This window comes from Colobus angolensis, unplaced genomic scaffold (genome assembly GCF_000951035.1).
Source record: "Colobus angolensis palliatus isolate OR3802 unplaced genomic scaffold, Cang.pa_1.0 Scaffold223, whole genome shotgun sequence".
In the NCBI taxonomy this organism is placed as follows: Eukaryota; Metazoa; Chordata; class Mammalia; order Primates; family Cercopithecidae; genus Colobus; species Colobus angolensis.
Window position 1 is genome coordinate 1,201,878 of NW_012115411.1, and position 937 is coordinate 1,202,814.

General features: G+C 49.5%; 1 protein-coding gene across 1 annotated transcript in view; it reads left to right on the top strand.

Annotated features, from left to right (window-relative positions):
• Positions 1 to 937, top strand: part of LOC105513134 (granulocyte-macrophage colony-stimulating factor receptor subunit alpha-like) — a 99,074-nt gene that overhangs the window by 87,499 nt on the left and 10,638 nt on the right. The window contains 1 exon segment of the mRNA XM_011943966.1: positions 283 to 418. Coding sequence (XP_011799356.1) covers positions 283 to 418 — 136 coding nt within the window.

Sequence of the window (937 nt, forward strand, 5' to 3'; positions counted from 1 at the left end):
TAGACTAGACTAGAATAAACTAGAATAGACTAGACTAGACTACACCAGACTAGACTAGAAAAATAAAATAGCCTACATCACCCAAATTTTCCCAAGTTGTCTCCCATCCAAATAGTAACGAGGCTTGACTCTGCTTAGCTTCCAAGACTCGATCAGAGCAGGTGCATTCAAAATGGTAGGAAAAAAAAGGAGAAAAAATTTAAAAGACAAAAGAACAAAAAAAGACAACCTTTTCCTCCACACAGAAGACACTGATCTCTAACTTTCTTTTTTCCTCCCAAGATCAACGTGTCTGGTGATTTGGAAAATAGGTACAACTTTCCAAGCTCTGAACCCAGAGCAAAACATGCTGTGAAGATCAGAGCTGCAGACGTCCGCATCCTGAACTGGAGTTCCTGGAGTGAAGCCGCCGAATTTGGTAAGCGCTGGGCGGAGGTAAGGGACGTCTGTACCGTCTGGCACCACCTCGGAGCAAGCACAGAGGTCAGCGGCTCTGTCCTGGGCGCCGAGATTGAGTTGAGAACATCGCTAAGAACAGCGTCAGGCTCTGAGTTTATCACTGAGGCTTGAAAGAAGGAGGGGGTCTCGTACTCGGTCCCTCAACATTGCTTTGCGGATGTTTTTTCAGGATGGATGAGCTGCGCTCCCTTAATAACCAGAGAAGGGCCGGGCAGGGTGGCTCACGCCTGTCATCCCAGCACTTTGGGAGGCTGAGGAGGGCGGATTACCGGAGGTCGGGAGTTCGAGACCAGCCTGGCCCACATGGTGAAACCCCATCTCTACTAAAAATACAGAAACTTGGCCGGGTGCGGTGGCTCGCACCTGTCATCCCAGTGCTTTGGGAGGCCGAGGCGGGCGGATTACCAGAGGTCGGGAGTTTGAGACCAGCCTGGCCAACATGGTGAAACCCCATCTCTACTAAAAATACAAAATTAGC